At 41.7% G+C, this 18,991-nt stretch overlaps 2 protein-coding genes across 2 annotated transcripts in view; one reads left to right on the top strand and one right to left on the bottom strand.

Annotated features, from left to right (window-relative positions):
* The window catches only part of LOC308458058 (uncharacterized protein C5orf34 homolog), a 388,338-nt gene that overhangs the window by 295,047 nt on the left and 74,300 nt on the right, over window positions 1-18,991 (top strand). The gene's annotated exons all lie outside the window — the stretch shown is intronic.
* Window positions 678-18,991, bottom strand: part of NNT (nicotinamide nucleotide transhydrogenase) — a 46,830-nt gene continuing 28,516 nt past the window's right edge. Inside the window, exons 17-21 of the mRNA XM_080972383.1 lie at window positions 18,148-18,307; window positions 17,031-17,112; window positions 5,005-5,123; window positions 4,451-4,566; window positions 678-3,394 (exon numbers count right to left, since the gene is read on the bottom strand). Of these exons, the coding sequence (XP_080828509.1) occupies window positions 3,245-3,394; window positions 4,451-4,566; window positions 5,005-5,123; window positions 17,031-17,112; window positions 18,148-18,307 (627 nt within the window). The 3' untranslated portion in view covers window positions 678-3,244. The remainder of the gene's footprint in view (window positions 3,395-4,450; window positions 4,567-5,004; window positions 5,124-17,030; window positions 17,113-18,147; window positions 18,308-18,991) is intronic.

The following is an 18,991-nucleotide window of genomic DNA, read 5'->3' as shown; positions in this document are numbered from 1 at the left end:
GAATGGACACAGAGCATTAAAATGCTGAAACTCTGGATCAGTGACTGGATGGGAAGACTGGATGAGACCCCCCCCCCCTTTCTCTCACTCCTGACTTCCATGGAAGAAAGGTAGGGAATATAAATAGAATCATTAAAATAAAAGCCTATTAATAGATGACAGGTTTCTGGAATGGCTAAACTGAATTTTATGTTTCCACGAAAAAGCAGACAAATGATGGAGAGTCGCAAAAAGCAGGCACTTCCTGTTATTGCCCTCTGGAAATGAGATTCACTAATTACTGCACTTGCTGTATAAGGATCATGAACACTCATGCATCAAGTTTGACATGCAGTAAATAAGTAGAAGACTCCTTAGCTGGCAGTAAGAGAGTGTGAAGGCAGAAGATGCTGGTGGGTTTGAAACAAATGGGGCAATATCATTTTAAAGGCTCAAATTTATTTTTCTTTGCCACTTGCACTTCTAAGTGCATAGGTAACGGATTTTTGAAGGACTGGTTCAAGTTGTTGGCCATTAAAGAGCTACACAAACTAGGGGACTGCTAAAATGTGAAAAATAGCAATTTTGTGCCCAGTAAATTTACACACACACACACACACACACACACACACACACATACACACTTCAAAATGATGAAAACCTGGTTTTTTTCAAAATACTGCAATAAGGACGTGAGATTTGGTTCACTTTGTTTATTTATTTATTTTAATAATCCTCTCGCATTCCATAATACAAACAATAGGAAGGTTAACATTGGTACTTCTGGTCCTCTTTACAAACTGCTTGTATATAATCAAATTAAAAGACAACATTTTAGGCAAGTTGGAAACGGCAGCCTTTAAAGGCAGCACTATGCATTGCCAAACTAACTGGGATGATGCTCCTCTCTTTGACTATGTTAATGTGTAGGTTGTACAGAAATGGGAGGGCAATAAGACAAATAGCAAGACACAGAACCTTATAAAAATGCACATTAAATCCTTATAGCTGCAATGCAGCATTCAATAAATAACGATACCAATTAACACAATGCAAACTTGATAGAAGATTGCAGCTGTGTACACATTACCGTATTTACGCTGGCTCCAGTGCATTCCCACTGCTGGCATTGAAAGCCGAGTGCACATGATGTTAACCGCAATCTATGTGTATCTTGTAGTTTCTTGATAAATGATCCTATTTTATGTGCCTTCCTCAAACCAGATGCCATCCGATTTCAAAACGCAAGCTGCGGTTCAGATGCGTTTTGCGCAGCTCAGCCAGCCATTGCGGAAGTGCAGGTGCCAGCTTCCTTGAATGGGAGTCCGAGGGTTGCAGGCACAGGGAAATGAATCGGGCAATGTGCGTTGGGTGAAGACACCCCCGCCCCCTCTCTGGCGTGTACAGAAAGTGCTGATGTGCCATAGCAAGGAAAAACAACCTTACTGCGTTTGAAGCCTCTAATGTGTGCATAGCCTGGAAACCAGCTGAATGGAGACTTATTGGTATTCTGTAGTAACTGGTACGGTTATTTATTGTTTGCATGCACCTATGAGAATATATGATTTTACATGGGACGCGGGCGGCGCTGTGGTCTAAACCAGGCATAGGCAAACTCGGCCCTCCAGATGTTTTGAGACTACAATTCCCATCATCCCTGACCACTGGTCCTGTTAGCTAGGGATGGTGGGAATTGTAGTCCCAAAACATCTGGAGGGCCGAGTTTGCCTATGCCTGGTCGAAACCACTGAGCCTCTTGGGCTTGCTGATCAGAAGGTCGGTGGTTCGAATCCCAGTGATTGTTGTTGTTTTACTTTATATGGTTTTACAAAGTTCTGGATCTTTTCACCATTTGCATTATTGTAGGGGGCGGGGCTCTGATGGTGTACAGGTTTGTATCTTTAGAAATATATGGCACAACTGCAACACAATCAAGGTTCCAAACAGGTCCTGCTAAAACATAGCTGCCCAAACTTTGCATTGGAATGTTGAGGCTCAAATATTCTTATGCATCAGAATGACACTGAGTAAGGAAAGATGATGAGTTGTTGTTTTTTTAAAAAAAAGCCCCACTGAAATGAATGGGAGCTGAGAGAAAGGATCCCGTCTACCGGTTTACTGGGCCTGGAAGATCCTAGCTGGATCCAGTCCTCTGCTATCTACTGCTGTTTAACTTATGGGAATCTCACCATTAAAAAAAAGAAACTAACCGAGAAAAGGAGGTAGCTAAACGGACATAATTTTCATCTGCTATTAAATTAGAAGGTCACCATAAGCACAATGTTAAAAATCAGGATTTATAAACAGTCAAGTTGGGCTAAGTTTAACTCACTTCATAGTAGTCTGTCTTGCCCAGATGTTAAGGCTTTCTAACACAATTACAGCTATTTGTTTTGCCTCTGTCACCACGGACGGTTGCTACATCATTATGCAAACATGACAAATTCATTTTATTAGTCAAACATTTGAGTTCCACTCAAGTGCACTAAATAAAATCAAGGCTGCACTGGAAGTCAAATAACCCCAGATACCACTGAATTGTAGTTTCAATAGTAATCTTAATTAAATTAAAAAGGAAGACCAGTAATTAGAATCTTTTTTTCTCCCTGAAGCTTATTGGGTTTCTATGCTGCCCACATGATTTTTTAAATTAAAAATGTATTCCAGGTGATCTAGAATTGTAACTATCCACCCCCACCCCAGCACCTGAAGTATGTTGGACAAGAAACCACACATTTCCAGCATCTCAAACACATCGGTTGTGAATGTATCAAAATGCATTTCAAAAGTAGCACAAAATAGATTTTAGAAGGTCGTAAGTAAGAAGCCAGCCAAAATCCAGCTAAGGGGCCTGAGATCTGGAAAATAGCCAATCAGCTGAATTCTGTGTTCACTTGGAACCAATAAACAAGAACTGAAGCCAAATGACCCATTTTAAAAACGGCAGCAGCTGCCCCGCATGTATAAATGCTTCCCTTATATCTCATGTCACACTAGATGGACAGATTTACCCCCAAATTCCTGAGTGTCGTTGTGTTCCTCTGAAATGCACTGCATTCAAGAATTCTAAAAATCCATGTTCCAGCCCCACAAGAGAGCTCACTTTGGGTCCCCCCCCCCATATACTGTTAGTTAAATTTTCACCCTTAACACTTTTTTTCTGAACCTCTGTTTCAAGAACAACTCACGACTTTTGACGTAGATAACACATTTTAGATTTTTTTGTTCATACTGGCCAAAGGATAGCTTCTTAAACAAGAGGTGCTTATTTCTGATAGGACTCCCTCACTTTGGCCTGCAGGGCATCGCACGTCTTCTTAGCGTCCCCAAGCAGCATAGCAGTGTTGGGCTTGTAAAAGATTGGATTGTCCACAGCTGCATAGCCAACACCTAGAGACCTCTTCATAACAATGACCTGAAACGAGGAAATTGTATTAGATATAGCACAGGTATAAATACTCAGCAACAACACAAAAGAAGGTGGTTGTTTATATAGAGCAACCCCATGGGAAATAAATTATTTCAATACACATTAACTGTTCTGTTGTCTGGTTGGGGCTAAAGGTTTCCCCCACCCGTTTCAGAAAAGTCGACCATACTCTGTTAAGGCATAACTGCAACACTTTTTGTTTATTCAATACGGGTGTGGCAAACCTTTGGCAAATTTAGCTCCATAAGACGCACCTGACCATAAGACGCACCTAGTTTTTAGAGGAGAAAAGGGGGAAAGCCCCATTTTTGGGGGGATCAGCTCACAGTTGTGCAGCTTCTTTTGCAAAGGGGGAAAGCTCCTTTTTTTTTTTAGGATCAGCTCAAAGTTGTTGAGCTTACTTTGCAAAGGGGAAAAGATCCTGTTTTTATGGGGTTCAACTCACAGTTCTGTAGCTTCTTTAGGAAAGGAAAGGGAGCTGTTTCTACAGTTTCCAGACAGATTATCTAATCAACCAGTCACATGTCACTGGGGAAACAAACAGCCTCCATCTGCAGAACATTCAACAATGAAGGCCTGGGCTAGGGGACGGGGCCAGAAAGGGACCCAGCGATTGACCTCACATTCGCTCCATAAGACGCACTGACATTTCCCCTTACTTTTTAGGAGGAAAAAAGTGTGTCTTATGGAGCAAAAAATACGGTAGGTCCGAGAGGAGTTGGGGGACTAGGGTAACAGCAATCTATATCATCAAGGCACTGATAGCTCCCTGCAGTGGGAGAAAGCAACAATATTCCACTATGTAGTTCCCAATGGGCAGAATAATTTGGAAGACACTCTTCCAGGTGAAAGGTTGCAAGTTTTCCCTACTCTCTCAATGGTGCCTTCTAGCCTGTCCATATTGGAAAATAGTTCAGGAGAAAGTAGGCAGAAAATTTGTGGTAGCTTGGGGCATAATTAGTATTATGTTTCTAAATAAGATGACAGCTTTAAAAAGTTTGAGAAAACATGGAATTTCTGCCACAATGTTTTGGAGCCTACCTGCTTTGCTTTCCAAACTTCTAGAACAGGCATTCCGGCAATGATGGAGTTTGGATCTTCCTGGGCAGCTGAATTAACTGTGTCATTAGCTCCAATGACAAGGACTAGATCAGTTTCTGCATTAAGAATAAGGGGGGGGGGAGAGACCACATACAAACACACAAAATTATGAACAGAACTCAATATTCCAACAGTTAGCAGCTTGCATCATAGTAGCATGAAGATGCAGAAACTTCAATTTCCACACGGAGATATAAAACCAGTACAGGTGGACTTCCCCAAACTAATTATTGGAGATGTTAAATTGTTTTTCCTGGAAGCTTAAAAAATTAGATTAAAATGATAAGGAGCAGCATGGAAATATTAATTTCCAATGCATGCATTTAGTAAGGGAACTGATAACAATGACTTTTAAAAGAGTGAGCCAGATAAGAATCTGGCATAATTTAGATTGCAAATTTTCATATTGTAATCAAAGTGAAGCATTGTGAGCTAGCTTTTTAGAAACCACACACAGATGAAAGCAAAAACGGACTAGGGAGTGGCTCTCTCACCTGGGAAGTCTTCATTGATCTCATCCATTTCTAGGACAATGTCGTATGGCACACCGGCTTCTGCGAGTAGCACATTCAGTTGCCCAGGCATGCGTCCGGCGACGGGATGAATACCAAACCTGAGGGTAGTGGGAGAAAGAGGCAATGAAATCATGTATGTGGTACATAAAAAAGAAAGAAAATAAAATAGGAAGAAGCTTTAGAACATTGAGTTCATATAGCTCAGTATTGTCTTCAGCAGGGTGTCCCAAACTTGGGTCTCCGGCTGTTTTTGGACTACAATTCCCATCATCCTGATCACTTGTCCTGCTAGCTAGGGATGATGGGAGTTGTAGTCCAAAAATAGTTAGAGACCCAGGTTTGGGGAAACCCTGGCCTACACTAAGTACCAGAGACTCTCCAGGTTTCTCAGACAGGGTCTCTCTCCACCATACCTGGAGATGCTGAGGATTGAGCCCTGGGTTCTACATGGAAAGCAGATGCTCTACCACTGAACTCTTCCCCAACTCTTCTCTTATTAATTGTCACAGCAAATTATTTGAGTACAACCCCACATGTTAATGACAATAATGATGATGATGATGATAATGATGATGATAATAATTTATTATTTATACCCCGCCCATCTGGCTGGGTTTCCCCAGCCACTCTGGGTGGCTTCCAACAAAATATTAAAATACAATACTCTATTAAACATTAAAAGCTTCCCTAAACATGTTAAAGATAGAAACCCAAGGCTGAGAGGGTAAGTAAAGAACACAGGAACCCTGATGGGTCAAACCAAAAGCCCATCCAGTCCTGGAAGCAGATCAGCATTCTTCCAACCTGGTATTCAGAGGCCTGCTATCTCTGGCACTGGAAAACGCCCATAGCCTTATCCTGTATGTTAGGGATGATTAGGAAAGTGACAGAAAATGTAACTCTAAATAATATAACGGTGCAACCACACTTGGAATAATAGGTAGAGTTCTGGTCACTCAAAAGAGATATTGTAGAACTGGGAAAGATTTGCAAAAACCAACAAAAAAGGGGTTGGCGTGGTTCCCTAATGACAAAGCAATTAAAGCATTCATTTAGTTTAGGAGGGGAAGTGAGTAAGGGAGACATAGAAGTATATGAAATTGTGAATGAAATGAGAAAGAGAAATAGGGTGAAGGTTTTTTCCTCCCCTCTCTTATATGTAAAATACTAGAACGTGATGTCCTCCAATGAAGCAGAACGGTGAAAGATTTGAGAAAGACAAAAGAAAAAGTAATTCTTCACACAGTACATAGTTGAAACTATGAAGTTGCAACAAGATGTTGTGGTGGCCAACATGCATTATGTGGACAGATTTAAGGGGATTAGACAATTTTATTGAATTTCATTGAATAAGGCTATAAGGTAAAGGCAAAGGGACCCCTGACCATTAGGTCCAGGCGTCAGCATGACTAAGCTGCTTCTGGCGAACCAGAGCAGCGCACGGAAACGCCGTTTACCTTCCTGCCAGAGCGGTACCTATTAATCTACTTGCACTGGCATGCTTTCCAACTGCTAGGTTGGCAGGAGCAGGGACCGAGCAACAGGAGCTCACCTCGTCGCGGGATTCGAACCGCCGACCTTCTGATCGGCAAGTCCTAGGCTCTGTGGTTTAACCCACAGCGCCACCCGCGTCCCCGAATAAGGCTATAAATGTCTACTATTCATGATGGCTCCAGAAACAGAGGCAGGCAGCGTGTCACTGAATGCCAGTAGCTAGGAGGCACCAGCAGGAAAGGGCTGAACATTACCCTCATATTCTGCCCATGGGTTTCCCATACGCCTTTGGCTGGCCACTGTGGGAAACAGGATAAAGCATGAGACTCTTCATCTCAGAGTTGTGGGTTCAAGCCCCATGTTGGGCTAAAGATTCCTGCATTGCAAGGGGTGGGGCTAGCTGACCCTCAAAGTCCCTTCCAACTCTACAATTCTATGTTTTTGTATAAATGAGTGATTGCTTTAATCATGCAGGTTACTACGAACAGTGTCAATGTGAAGCTGTTGCCTGAACGAGTTTAGATTTGAGTTTAAAATTCTAGGTCTTTTAATTTTATTTGCATACTTTACAACAGAAGCCACAAGCCAATTCAACACTCCAAATTCCTCATGTATAAAACCAGTTCAAAGCAAGATGGGGATTTTTGCCTTTTTATATTAAAAAAAAAAATCCAAACCATGTCACAAAGCTGGCCCTGGGACGATACCAAAGAACTAAGAGCTGGGAGCCACTGATGGGCTTAAAATTTAGCTGAACTTGAAAAGCCTTTCGCAAACACCTCAAGGGTAAAAAGTCCTTGTGTGAAAAACCTCTGTCTACAACAATTCAACATGACATAGAGATTTTCTTTAGAGCCCAGATTCTGGCCCAAATAGTGAAGATTTAGCTGCTTCTGGATCAAGTCTCAAATACACAAGGACTGAACTGCTGAATTTATCAAGTTAATGGGGGTGATTGTTGCCATGAAATTATTGAAGAGATTAAACCTGTGGCAAGAAGAGGTGGACAAGACCACCTGCTTAATTAACTCCACTTGGGAATTAAAAACATGCTTTTCAAAAGCTTTGCTTTGTATTCCTGGAACACCCTGGCCTGTATTTGAGAAACATGCAGGAGCTCTGGAGCAGGAGTGAGGAAAGTATAGAGAAGCTTCTCCCCACCTTATATAATTTGTACCACTGTATAGGAAATTTGTCAACGCAGACACACTAGATTTGTTTTGCTCTGTGTAAAAGAGGGTTCAACATAAAACTAATACAATGGCAATTATGACGCTCAGTGTTTCATTATCATACCTAATCCTTAATATGAACATTTCTCCACCATTTTAGCACACCGGCCAAATATTTTCATCAAGCTTTCTACAGAAATGCAATATAAATGTTGAAAACAAAACAAAGGACACCAATCTTGTGTGAGTACAGTCAAATTAGGCCACAGAAGCATAGGTGTAATCAATATTTTCTTTTTTCTTTAAGGAGAACTCTTCCCATGCCCCAGATCACCTAATTATCTGTGACAACCTGCTTCCAATATTTGATTTTGGTTGTTCAGAGAACTGGGTGAGTTGTGTTTAAGCACAAGTTTTGGTGGTGGTCCTGGAAAAGATGGCGGTGATATGGAAGGCCTGGTGTAAGCACATATTATCTGACAGATGGCTATTGAAAGCTCATGTATCTCCCACTGCCCTGCTTCACATTTCTAGAAAGAATCATTCTGAAGAGTTAAGGTGCTGCTGGAGTTAGCACTAACCAAAGCTAGTTTACTTGCCGTGTTATGATTGCTCATCACCCAAGTCACTTGAGTATCTAGGGACTAAACAAGGCGTGTTATATAGGAGATTCATGGACAGGATCTCTTCAAGGGATAAAAATAGAGAAAAATCACAAGCAACTACAGGGAAACACTAAATGAGACATTCCTTTGCCCTATGCTGTTTTGCAACTAAAACCAATACCTGCAGTGCTTCCTTGCCTTGAGCTAAAGAAAAATCAAAGTAGACCTTGTTCTCAGATGTCCTGTGACATGTCTCATTTGGCCCTAAAATTATCAACACAGGAAGTATGTATTCACATGTCTACAGTACTTCCAGGACAGTGTACATTTCATTGAGCTGCTTCTGGATTTGTAACATACTTTTTTCCTTTTATACATGTATGTACATATACTTCCCCTTAACTGAGCATCTCATGGAAATGTTTCTGCAATTTTAAACTAACTTGGAAGCAGCAATCAGTTTCCAGCCCTATTTTTAAAAACCATAGGGGCTAGAAACTTGGGGGATGGAAGGGGTAGGGAAGGCTGATAGAAACAGTAGGCTTTTTCCTCACAAAGCATCTTTGCAAACGGTACACAGCCCCAAGGATACTTTAGAGGGAAAATAACTGCAGTCCTTCTAGCAAAGACCAGATGTAGAATCAGATATACAACAGCAAAACAAATAGGACAAAATATTAAGAAGCTTAAAGGTTCAGCCAGTCAGCCACTAAGTAATTCAAGCCATGTGAAACAGTTCTCCTCTTTAAAAAAAAAAACCCCTGCTGAAGTGCAATAATTTTTAGAAAAACTCCAATATGGATGTCTGTGTTAGAATTCAGGCAAGCGATGCAGTTCCCCTGTGTTTCAAATATAAGTTATATCTAAGCAGTTTTTATTACAATACATCTTTTGGTTGCATGTTCTTACTCATCTCTCTTCTCCCCCCCCCTCAAGGTTTGGGAGGGATAATTGTTGTTTGTTGTTGTTGTTTAGTCATTTAGTCATGTCCAGCTCTTCGTGACCCCATGGACCAGAGCACGCCAGGCACTCCTGTCTTCCACTGCCTCCCGTAGTTTGGTCAAACTCATGTTAGCAGCTTTGAGAACACTATCCAACCATCTCGTCCTCTGTCATCCCCTTCTCCTTGTGCCCTCAATCTTTCCCAACATCAGGGTCTTTTCCAGGGAGTCTTCTCTTCTCATGAGGTGGCCAAAGTACTGGAGCCTCAGCTTCAGGATCTGTCCTTCCAGTGAGCACTCAGGGCTGACTTCCATTTTTGAGTGACCAGAACTCTACCTATTATTCCAAGTGTGGTTGCACCCTTATATTATTTGGAGTTACATTTTCTGTCACTTTCCTAATCATCCCTAACATACATCCTATTTTGTCTTTCTCTCGTCTGGTGTGTTATGAACAGTAACAATTTAAATTTGAGGTCTTGTTGGCAATGTCTTCCTTGATTAAGAACCAGCAGTGGAAACCAATTTGCATTGTTGTATTGTTCCAAGGGGTAGGACCCAAACCAACAGATTCAAATTACAAGAAAGGAGATTCCGACTCAACATTAGGAAGAACTTTCTGACAGTAAGAGCTGTTTGACCTGGAACAGACTCCCTCAGGAGGTAGTGGACTCTCCTTCATTGGAGGTTTTTAAGCAGAGGTTGGGTGACCATCTGTCAGGGATGCTTTAGCTGTGGTTCCTGCATTGCAGGGGGTTGGACTGGATGACCCTTGAGGTCCCTTCCAACCCTAAAATAAATAAATAAATAAAATATTTATGTATTTATTTATTTATTTATTTATTTATACCCCACCCATCTGGGCAGCTTTCAACAGAATATTAAAATACAATAGTCTATTAAACATTAAAAGCTTCCCTAAAAGCCTTCAGATGTCTTCTAAAAGTCTGGTAGTTGTTTTTATCTTTGACATCTGATGGGAGGGTGTTCCACAGGGTGGGTGCCACTACTGAGAAGGCCCTCTGCCTGGTCCCCTGTAACTTGGCTTCTCGCAGCGAGGGAACCACCAGAAGGCACTTGGCGCTGGACCTCAGCGTCCGGGCAGAACGATGGGGGTGGAGACGCTCCTTCAGGTATACTGGACTGAGGCCATTTAGGGCTGTAAAGGTCAGCACCAACACTTTGAATTGTGCTCGGAAATGTACTGGGAACCAATGTACGTCTTTCAGGACTGGTGGTATGTGGTCTCGGCGGCCGCTCCCAGCCACCAGTCTAGCTGCCGCATTATATTATATTATTCTCAGTGTTTGTGAAAAACAGCATGCGATTGTTATTTAAACAGTTCAGCCATTGTGTACACAGAGTGAACACTCACTGAGTATTACATGTGAACAGCTGAATGAATATACAACACCCCTGAAACTGCATGTGGAAAACTGTGGGTGTGGAGCTCAACTATTTTTGTACAGATGGCACATGAATCGAATGCAAGGTACAAACACCCCTTATGCCTCACCACAAGCAGAGAAGCCTGGGTTGAACGCATTACAGGTTACAAAACTTGTAATCTCTCATTTCTCTTTACAGGTTCCTGTCTCTGGGGTCTGTCCTCTCTAAACTCTGATTCACATGTATTCCAAGCAAGCACAACACTCCTAAGGATGTTCGTATGTTCTCTCATTCATATCATATTTCTGACGAAAACAGAGAGTGTGTTTCTAGGAAAACTGCCAACCAAGTGGATACTGGGAACAGAGAGAGATTGCACGCACCGGGATAATCAGAGGCAGAGTGGCTAGCAGAGCATGTTACACAGCAAATTTATAACTCTTAGCAGTGCTCAGAAATGCTATTGAGCAAGCAGAGATAGGCATCGAGCAGATGTAGCTTACTAGGATCACTTATGTCTCAGAAATTTTGGCAGAAGCTACAAGAATCGCTATTTGCACATAAGATTATTAATTAAATTACAGCAGACAAATTCTGTGACGGGTTGGACGCATGAACTTCCATTGTGTCAGTGCAGTGAAAGCCTATTATTTCCAGCTTTTTACAATAAGGACCTCTGGCTGTATTCCAGTTGGGCAGCCTCGCACACACCAGTGGGGCTTCTCCACCGCTGAGTTGTAAAAATAAATAAATAAATAAATAAATAACACCCCTAAAGAACGTCCTGTGCATCTGCCAAATTCGTAGCCAGCACTGGAGCCCCATCCAATGATAAGCTAAGCAAAGTAAGAGTTTGAACTGTGGTTAAGTTTAAGTACATTTTAGAGAAAGGCTGGAAATGGCCCCAATTTTTGAGGAAGTTGTCCTTGTGAGGATAGAGCCAGAGTCTTTGGCCACATCCATACTAGGCATTAAAAGCACAAACTACCCCAAGAAGGAGGACATCATGTTCTCTGCCAGAGGTACTACCCCCTCCTCTAACAGTCAATACACTTCAGTGCTGCTAACGCAGCAAAAACACAGTTTGGGGAGTGTGAGGAATGCTAGAATGGAACTTGTGAGTAGAGATCTTTAGTGCATCTACTTATGGGCCAAAATGGAAGCAGGGCATGTCCGGAGGCCATTCTGCAACTTTCCAGAAGTTAAGCAAGTCAAGTCTGTGGTCCAGGCACTTCCTGTGCAGGAGGACCACCAGGGCACACTGTGTAGCCTACCATGAATTCTCTGGAGGAAAGGCAGGATTCCCAGTGCAATAATAAATTAAAAAACAAAGCACAGTCCTTATCACAGCTGTTAGACCTAACTGCCAAGCCACCTTGGGTGCTGTGTATAGCAGAAAAGTCAGGGAGAAGTTTCCTATAAATAACTAACTGAACAACAGAGTTTTGCAACTCCTTGTATGCAACGTGTAGACACAGGAGGAGGAGAACTGTGAAAGGATTTACAGCTCTTTCCGGATGCTTCTGATATCCCTGGAGTAGAACTGCATCGCAATGTCCAAATAGCCATGTGTATTTTAGGGTACAGGCCTTGGCTATGGTGGAGTGGTACAAACAGTTGTTAATTAAGCTGTGTTCTGGAGCTGCGAGACACTAAACCTTTGACTTACAAGGTTTGTGGTGTTTATCTTATGCCTTCAGTGGGGCATATTTACATTCTGCAGTTTAAGTACTCCGGGGGGGGGGGGGAATACTGTTTGTGATAATACTTGTTCACCTGTTCTCAATGTTACATGAATTCTAAATTTTAGAAGTGGCATTTAGTAGGCTGAATTAGTGAAACATTTCAATGTTTCAAACAAGACATATAACATTGTGAAGAACATTAAATTGAGTGAAAATAGTTTACACAGACTATTTAAAAGAATCCTAAAGAGTACTGTAAACTAAAACAAAAGGAGCCTTCAGGGCCCTAATATATTAACGGTGCAGAGCCAACAAAAGTCAGCATGGTTCCATAGAGACTTGGGTTCAAATCCCAACTCCCATGCATGCAGTGGAACGGATGAATGATGGTGTTGCTCACACCAGAATTCCCAGTCTGCAAAAATGGAAACAGTGACCTGCCTTATAGAACCGGGAATTGCATGAAATATTACTCCCTATCAAGGGCTCAATAAGAGCCTGAGATCAGATCCAAAATCTGGTTTTGAAGAACGACATAGGCCCTGGGAATGAACAACTTGGAGCAGATGCAGAGCACACTTTCCTTTGTAAAAATGCCAGAGCTGCCCTGTTCAATCAGGTCAAAAAGCCAATCTAGTTGGGCAACTTGTTTACCCCAGTAGTCAACATACATTAGAAGAGTCCTGCTGAATTGGGTCAAAAGCTCATCTAGTCCAGCCGATGCCTGTGTGAAGCCTGCAAATGGGACATGACCACAACAGTGCTCTCCCTACTTGGGATCCACAGTATAATGCCTTCAACAGTTCACCTCTAAGAACTCACAAATAGACCTATGCAGAATTAGCTAAACTAACAGGAAGGATTTGAAACCGGTGAGACCAAAAATTCACAGAAGACTGGAGTAAATTTACGGACTATTTGAAAAGTAATTGTGAAGAACAGACAACGTTTGTAGGGTTGCAAGAAGTTTTGTGAGGAGTATTATTAGAAGTACTGTAAAAATGGACAAGGCGGAGGATGATTTGTTAAGAGATGTAAAGGCAATATAAAGTTAAGAAATGCATAAGAAGTGGTTAAAACGGTGGATCATCAGAGGTGCTGATGGAAGTCTAAAAAGATTGTATAAGTGATAAGTTTTGTGGTATATTTTATAATTTATATGTTAAAATTAATAAAAAATATTATAAAAAAGAACTCACAAATAGACCTGAAAACCCCCTTTTCTGTTGTTGGAGACATGCTATGACCCCCTTTCCCATCCTTGTTCAGTGTGATTCTTGTCCCTAGCCCATGGGTGGCGATGGCAGTAGTGGGTGTTTGTTTGTTGCTGCCTTGACTGATGATGCTGGAAGTCAGTGTGCCTGCTCTCTATTTGTCACATACCATTTGCTTCCCTTTCAGGAAAGCGAGGCTGGAAATGATGCCTCCCCAACTAGAGGGTAATTTTCTGATCCTTCAATTCCAATTCCACTTTTCCTTTGTTAAAAACTTCTGTGACTTCAATGGGACTTGGTTGCAAGCAACTGTGCTCTTAAGATCACAACCTTGGTGGATGGTGGCTGCTTTCTGCTTGCATCGTTCAATTAATACCAGCATCTAATGCAACAACCATCTCAAAATAAAAGAACAGTGCAGGCAGAGGTTTGCTACCACCTCACTTTGAACCCAGTGCTTATCGAAAGAGCCTGCTCCTGTTTTTCCCTGCAAGTTATTTAGCCATTAGGCTTCCGGCAAAAATCAAACCAAGGGGGAAAATGTCTTTGGAAACGCTTCCTTGAGAAACACAGCACATCCATCACCAAGATACTTACTGTATTACGCAGTAAGATACAGACAGGGAGAAAACAGCAGGAACTTATGTTACAGGCACATATTTTTTTTTGCCTGGTTTTAGTAATACGTTAAAGATGCAACCCGACTGCAAAGGAAAACCTTATGTCAAATGGTGATGTTAGGAAATGCTGTTTCCCTCCCAAAATCTCTCCTACGCTTCTGAGTCGCAAGTCTCAGTATTAACATTACATGTTACACAATCTCTGAGGGGTTTTTTTTTCTTTTCTGGAACATGTTATGGCTATGCGCAAGGCTCACCAAAATCACAGCGTCTCTGAATCACAGACATCAGGCGTGCCATCAGGATGACAGATGCAATTTTTTCTTGGCACAGCACAGGTATTATACATTGATGACCATCGCATGACTGTGCTGGCATTTATTTGTCACAGATGTGCAGGCAATGCCACCGCATCTGGGATGCGGAGCTGTCCTGAGGCTCTGTGGGGCCGGCAGGAAGCGCGGGGCAAGCAGCTGCACTCAATGAACGCCATGGGTGCACCAGAACGTGCTGAAAGACCCAACATGCCGCAAACAGTAAAAACAGACTTCTTTCATATAAATCCCTTCAGGTAACCGCTGTGGTAAACGCTTGCCAAAATGGGCTCTATCATCTACTCCATTCACATTTATTCTGTATAGAGCTGATGCAGAAAGGAAAGTCTTTAGTGCTTTGAGTTTTTAAAAAGAAAATGGGGTGGGAGTGGGGACTGAAACACTAGCTCACACAGGAGCCAAAGGGAAAGAAAAGGTGGGTGGAAGAGAGAGAGAGAGAGAGAGAGAGAGAGAGAGAGAGAGAGAGAGAGAGAATAGCGAGCACTCTGTTTTGTTAAAAGTTGGTGGGCCACACTCCTGGGGTTATAAAGAAGTGATTGTGGCTTAGAACACAGTAGCAAGCATGGTCATGCCACACCTGAAATGTCAGAATTATCCCTAAACGATAGCAACATTTACACTTCTCTGGAAGCGGCAAAACCCATTTTGTATTAATTGTTGGAAGATCCAACAGCAGCTCCATATTTCAAAGGAATTCAATGGGCAGCACAAGCAGTTCTGGCATTTTAAGCATCAACCCACGTTCAGCCAAATGAAAAAGTGGTCAACAATAATGTCATCATGCCCCCCACTCCAAATGATTATCTATGGAAGGCAGTGTCCATGCGGTATTAATACACACACCACAAACAAGCAGAGGATTACAAAAACCATCCTGTTGTTCCTGAAATTAAGAACCACAGAATCAACTTTAATAATAGAAGACCTAATCAAACCAAGATCAAGCCAGCTAAGCCTTAGACTTCAAATACGCCAATTTAAAACTCTTTAGGGCCACATAATCATTTGTGAGAAAACCATCTAGCATAGATGAGAAAGGCCAGCAGAGAAGGAGAAATTTGCATCCTACCCTAGAGAAAGTTCCATAGTTGTGGAGCTACCACCAGAAAGTTCCTCTCACATCTGCCTATATATTTTATCTCACTTGGGAGCAGGCATACAAGGAGCTGCAAGGCTGAATGGTGAAGTTAGATAACTTGGTCCCAAGTTGTTTCTGGTTCTACACAGTGCTTTTCTTCTAGAAAAAAATGTGCCGGTACTCACCATGAAGTTGTTACAGTTAAGTGCCACACTTTTAACCAGTGCTTTGGCGTGCCAGTACTGTGTACCCCTGAGTACCCCCAGGGAAAATGCACTGGTTCTACAGGTGAATACCAGCACCTCAAATTGGGCTTAGAACCCCAATTTACAACATAGGATGCACATGTTCATATTATAAACAAAAAACATTGGGTAGAAGAAAATAGCCTTAATCCCTTCAGGATTTAACCTCCTTCCATCGGGCCTGTAAGACAGAGCTATTCCACCTGGCCTTTAATTTGAATTCAGCCTGATCTTTTATTTCACTTCTCTTCCCTCCCCCTCCTCTTTTATGAAGATTACCCACTCTGAGACCCCACAGCTAATTCTCCCCTGGCCGCCTTGCTGGCCCAAGTACGACTAATTCAGCCAGCTAGCCCTGGTGACTATCTAATGCTTATTAGATGGATTTCCCCCAAATTGATTTCTGAATTTTGAATTTTATTGTTATTCATGTTTTTATACTGTATTTTATGCTGCTTTTACAATTAAGTGTTTTAAATTTGTTGTTAGCTGCCCTGAGCCCGGTTTTCTGAACCGGGAAGGGCGGGTATAAATAAATAAATAAATAAATAAATAAAAATTTTTATTATTATTAACTGATTTTCCTTAAACTCTTGACTTACTTCAAAACAGTGGGCTTTAGGATATATTTATTTCATAAAATTTCCATGCCACTTGCTTGTAAACAACAAAACAAAATGTCAAAGCAGATGCTACCACTAAAAAAAAGCTTGTGTGTGTGTGTGTTTATGTATAGATAAGATACTGAAGGAGAGAAATGTTCCCCTAACACAGTATCTACATTTGGATGGTTACATCTTGGCTTAATAAGCCAAAATATGAACAAGACTCATGGCCCCACGTGCAGCTGCTTTGATGCTACCCCGCATGAATGGGAAACAAGCCAGGGAGTCTTCAACAGACTATGAACAGCTCCCAAACAGGGTAGAGTATGCAACCATGGTGTAAATTCGGCTTCATGCCTTCACTTGTCAGGAAGCCACTGACCACAGTTCCCTGGTTCCGATATTAACAGGAAACTATGGTTAACTGAATATTGCGTCATTTCCTGGCTTCTGTGAGGAAGAAGTGAAGGAACTGCACGCAGAACGGCAAGGGTTCTTCAGCTGCAAATACAATCGTCTCAGTGAGGCTGCTTAATCATCAAAACCTCTTTGTGGTTTTCAAAACAATAAAACCACCTGATCCTCTGTGCACTATTTCCCTTCCCAGCCAAAAAATACTCACCTGACATGCTTGCCTTGTTCCTTCAGCATTTTCACTAAGTCAGCAATTGGATATTGAGCCTTTGCTGCACAAAGACCATAACCTGTGGAGAAGCAGAAAAGCCCAGATGATGTGAAGTGCTTTACCAATGCCTCACATGTTTGCCAGGTTAACTGATGGACAGGGAGAGAAACACACAAACTAAATTAACCATGCTGGTTGTCTTTACTTTCCCATGTATCCAATCTTCAACCAGAGAAACTTCTACTGTATTATGTGATGGTTAGGGTTTTTGTTTTAGTACAGGTGATAATGAAATGATTGGCCCCAATAACAGTGGATACTGCTGCTAACCGGGGAGTATAATTTATGACACCCAGGCTAAAATTTCCATCACTTTTGACACTTTTGAGAAACTACAGTTCCCTGGGTTCTTTGAGGGAAGCCATGTGCTTGAAATGTATGGTGTGGGTATTGCCTGAATGCAGCAAGTACTACAAGGAATGATAGGGAGAGAAGCCAAACACTTAAGATTATTTATTCATGGAAATGCAACTATCTGACCTTTAGAAGGCATCTGAAGGCAGCCCTGTTTAGGGAAGTTTTAAAGGATTGGTGTTTTAGCACGTTTTTAATATTCTGTTGGAAGCAGCCCAAAGTGGGCGGGGTATAAATAATAAATTACAGTGGTACCTCAGGTTAAGTACTTAATTCGTTCCGGAGGTCCGTTCTTAACCTGAAACTGTTCTTAACCTGAAGCACCACTTTAGTTAATGGGGCCTCCTGCTGCCGCTGCTGCACAATTTCTGTTCTCATCCTGAAGCAAAGTTCTTAACCCGAGGTACTATTTCTGGGTTAGCGGAGTCTGTAACCTGAAGCATATGTAACCTGAAGCGTATGTAACCCGAGGTACCACTGTATATGTTGTTGTTGTTTCATTTTAATAAGGCACTAGGCACTAGGTGTGGATATGAAGTTAGGTTGGTAACAGTATTGGCTTGGCCATTGTCTTCCACAATTTGTATTACTGTAGCAGAGCAAATGTTCTTAATTTACGGATACTCTTCATCACACAGAATCTGGGTCTCATGGCACAGGCTACAAAAGCAGTAGTCTTGAGCAGCAGCGTCAGTTTTACCAGGAGTGATGATGATGTTGTTGGCTTCCTTTATCATGTCAACGGCGCTGTCCACATTCACTTCTGTATGCGTGCCGGTTATTTCCATGGGTTTCCCACCAGCTGTCGAAGTAGTGCCATATCCACCAAGGATCACGTTAGCAAGAGAGCGATTCATGGCCTAGGGGAGGCGAAAACAAAAACCCTGAATGCTTTAAACAAGTTGTCTTTTAAAAATCAAATGCAACAAATATAGTTTTGTTCAGCATTTTTTAATTTATTTTTTTTAAGTTCTCCCTCTGTGGCTTTCTCCAAGTTTTTATTTCCGATAGTTGTCCAAGCCTCAAGGTGACATCATTATGCAATATCAAACATGAGTCTTTCCCAAAGGCAACAGACGGTAACAAAGTTCAGGTCGTTGGAAGATACAAGGAGACAAATCACATCATGGACTAGGAAAGATGAAAAAGTTGGAGATAACTGGAAACAATGCTAACCTCCTATTAATTTATAAAAACCAAACAAAACAGGAAGGGGGTGAGAAAGAGCTAACAGTCTTGCAGTACAGTATAAGCCACCAGTACGATTTAATGTCTACAAGAAGTTCCAGATGCATTAGTGATTCATTCTTGCAGATTTGCTGCCACGCAGTGGCCATCCAAGTTATACCCTTAATGTTACTTAAAATAAAATAAAAAACCTGCAGGTTGCAAGCAGAGTCATTTTAGTTCTCTCCCTAAGCGAAACAGAATATGTTTGGAGTTTCTGTGAACAGTACATCGATGTGTAACATTTTAAGTAACGAAAAGTTAGCCAAGCAAAAATAAATAAGGAGAAATCACCCTGGCTGCATGCCCAGCAACTA

This window comes from Podarcis pityusensis, assembly GCF_964106645.2.
Source record: "Podarcis pityusensis genome assembly, chromosome: 11".
Taxonomy (NCBI): Eukaryota; Metazoa; Chordata; class Lepidosauria; order Squamata; family Lacertidae; genus Podarcis; species Podarcis pityusensis.
This window is presented reverse-complemented; position numbering and strand designations above follow the sequence as displayed.